The sequence below is a fragment of the Microcebus murinus genome, chromosome 4, assembly GCF_040939455.1.
Source record: "Microcebus murinus isolate Inina chromosome 4, M.murinus_Inina_mat1.0, whole genome shotgun sequence".
NCBI classification, from domain to species: Eukaryota; Metazoa; Chordata; class Mammalia; order Primates; family Cheirogaleidae; genus Microcebus; species Microcebus murinus.
The window spans coordinates 102,312,955-102,316,074 of record NC_134107.1 but is presented as its reverse complement, the minus strand read 5'-3'; the positions used below and the strand labels follow the sequence as shown (position 1 = coordinate 102,316,074).

At 38.0% G+C, this 3,120-nt stretch overlaps 1 protein-coding gene across 1 annotated transcript; it reads right to left on the bottom strand.

Moving 5' to 3' along the window:
• Positions 1–207: 207 nt before the first annotated feature.
• Positions 208–1,149, bottom strand: LOC105864527 (olfactory receptor 10D3-like). The gene has a single exon (XM_012752462.3). It carries the CDS (start codon positions 1,147–1,149, stop codon positions 208–210), a length of 942 nt encoding a protein of 313 aa, XP_012607916.1.
• Between the last annotated feature and the right edge of the window lie 1,971 nt (positions 1,150–3,120).

Here is a 3,120-nt window from a genome sequence, read left to right as displayed (position 1 = left end):
ACCAACAGCGCCTAAAATATTTACTATCTGAACCTTCAAATATCTGGTCCAGGAGATGAGAAAGATATCAACGGTTTGTATCCATTAGAACGATTTCCAAGCTCTTTTATGGTTGAAAGACCCTTATAATTTACATGGATAGATTTTTTAAAAGTTAGTTTAATACACAGATGAGGAGGGAAAAAGGTAGCTTCACCCACGAGTGGACTAGTGACCTCCTTCTGAAACAATCTGAGCCCCAGCCAGTTTCTTCAGGGCTCCCTTTACATCTTTGTTTCTCAGGGTGTAGATTGTGGGGTTCAGCATGGGGGTGACTACATTGCCAAAGATCTGCACTGGGGTTACTAGCACTTCACTCAAAGATGGCTGGGTATAGATGAGGGCACAGGGCCCAAAGAACAGCGTGACCACTGAGAGGTGGGAAACGCAGGTCGACGCTGCTTTGCGCCTCCCCTCGGCAGAGCGCATCTTCAGGATTGCAATGACTATGCGGACGTACGAGGCAAGGATGAGGAGGAAGCAGGTCATGGGCATGAGGCCAATGTTGGTGAAGCTCACGGTCTCTATGATAAGGGTGTTACCACATGCCAGTTTGACTACAGGGAAAATGTCACAAAAGAAATAGTCCACCTCATTAGAGCCACAATATGGCAGTTGGAAGGTCAATGTGGTGAGAATTGTAGCATGAAAGGAGCTAGTGAACCAGGTACCAGCAGCCAGCAGGGCACACACCCGGCGATTCATGATGATGGTGTAGCGCAGTGGGTAGCAGATGGCAGCAAACCGGTCGTAGGCCATTACTGTATACAGCAGGCACTCAGTGCTGCCCAGGAAGTGGTAGAAAAAGACCTGGCACATGCAGCCACCCAGGGAGATGACTCGGCTTCTCACCAGCAAGTTGGCCAGCATCTTTGGAGTGCTCACAGAAGAGAAACCAATGTCCAGCACGGAGAGATTACAAAGGAAGAAATACATAGGCGTGTGGAGGTGGGAATCAAACATCACAGCTAGGAGGATGAGCAGATTTCCCAGCAGAGTGCAGAGGTAGAAGATCAAGAACACAGCAAAGAGCACAGTTTCCTGCCCCTCTGTGTGGGGGATGCCCAGCAGGATGAACTCTGTGACCAAAGTGTGATTCTGTATCTCCATAGATGTTATATGCTATCCTGAAAAAGGGGGGAAATGACAGTAAGTTGATCATCCAAGGGACCAAATTTCACTGCTTTCTACCAGTAGATTCACCAGGAAAAAAGCAATCAGAGATCCTGCTAATGAAAAGATAATATTTATTGTGATTCACACTGTAGAAACAGCAAACATTGTCAGAAGGAATTGTGGTCTCCTTGGCTGAGGACTGAATCCTGGCAACTTGACCGGCAAATGAGCAGGTTTTATTTTACTATTGTTAGACAGAGAAGAGCAAATGACAAAGAGAGTGAAAGAGTTGAGGACTCAAATAGGCAGGGAAAGGCAAAAAAAGGAAAGAAAAATAGAGAAAGCATGAAGAAAAAGATGGGCACATTAGTAGGTTACATAGAATTTCCACAACTATTTTCTAGTTAATGTTAATATAATTGTATAAGATATGTGTTAATATTTTCACTTCATCGTTGATGAATAAATCATGATTCATGGAATTTAAATAACATGTTCAAATTCTCATATAAAGCTTCTGGCAGATCCCAGATTAGAATCCAAGGATTTTAAATCTATAATAACATAATTGGAAAAATACAGAAAAAAGAGCTATGAAAATGCAGAGAAGAAAAAAATTAATGTATTTTTTATGTGGAAATACCTCAAAGATAAGTCAGCTTAATCATTTATTTTTTAATTTGGATTTCTTTATACACATCCTTGTCAAGATGGTTTTGAATTTCTTCCTAATAATTCTTGTATTAACCCTGTCCTCTTATGTACTGTTCAGGACTCCAGGTAGCTATACAAAAAGGAATGTAATCATTGCATCCTTTACTTTGTTTTTGTTGATGCATTCTAACATCATGCAAGATTTCAAAGAAGTCACTAAAAGATAACACTGTCATATTAAAGTGAAATTTTTCTTTTGTAAAACTATAAGGAAGCTTTCACACTGGTTTCTTCTATTAGGTATTAGAAACTCTCCATCTCTCTCTTTTTTAAAAAAATTTTGTTTCTACAAAAAATAGGTCCTTACATATATCATTTATGACTGCCCAGTTTCAACGTTTTGGTATTCATCCATCACCCAAGTCCATCAAAACATCTTTGCAGATTTTCACTCCATCATCCAATATGGACCATAGTTTTTTCAGCATGGTGTCTTCATGAGCTCTCTCAATGTCTACCTTTAAGTCCTTGCCCACACTGAGGCATTAATATTTTTCCTTCAAAGAAATTGGTAGAAATGTGTTTGTAAAGGTAATAAATCCTTCTTTACTAAAAAAAATAGGGATATTATGCATATTTTATCTGATTTGATAGGGAAGAGAACCAGATAATCTTCGATGATCATTTCAATTCAGCTAAATTTGGGAGTGGGATTTTATTTAGCAATGTGCAAATGTACCCACAAAAATGTTTTTCAGATACTGTGGATAAATTAAGTCACTTAAAAGACAGAATATTTCATAATATTCTGGAGAGTTTTTCTGTTCAAAAGGGATTAAGAAAGAACAAATTCTATGACCTACCTATATTACAACATTTTCTGCTCATGAATGTACTACACGATCTCAGTTGGACTTAACAGCCTAAACTGTTTTTCTCACATATAAAGGGTAAACAAACCTCAAGTGCAAAATTGAGCCCAATACATGTATTAAATCAGGAAATCAGATTATGACTTTGGTTAAATCCATCATCACCTATACCCTTGTGGTTTTTCCTCTTCCTTGCATCAGTGAGTAATAATAATCTTAAATTTTTATGATAAAATAGACCATGAGAGATCATTTAGACCATGCCTTTTTTGATGATGCATTTTGATTTATTTTCCTCTTGAAATTTTGGATAAGTAGAATACATTCTATTGATTCTATAGGTTGAAGAGTTCATGAAAAGGAAAGAGACTACTAAATTAGAGTCGAGGAATTATAACATCAAATGAAGCAACATTTTAAAAAGTTTAGACATTAAATA

What these genes read in the sequence shown, in the direction of transcription:
- LOC105864527 (XM_012752462.3), bottom strand. Translation starts at nt 1,149, where the DNA reads ATGGAGATACAGAATCACACTTTGGTCACAGAGTTCATCCTGCTGGGC.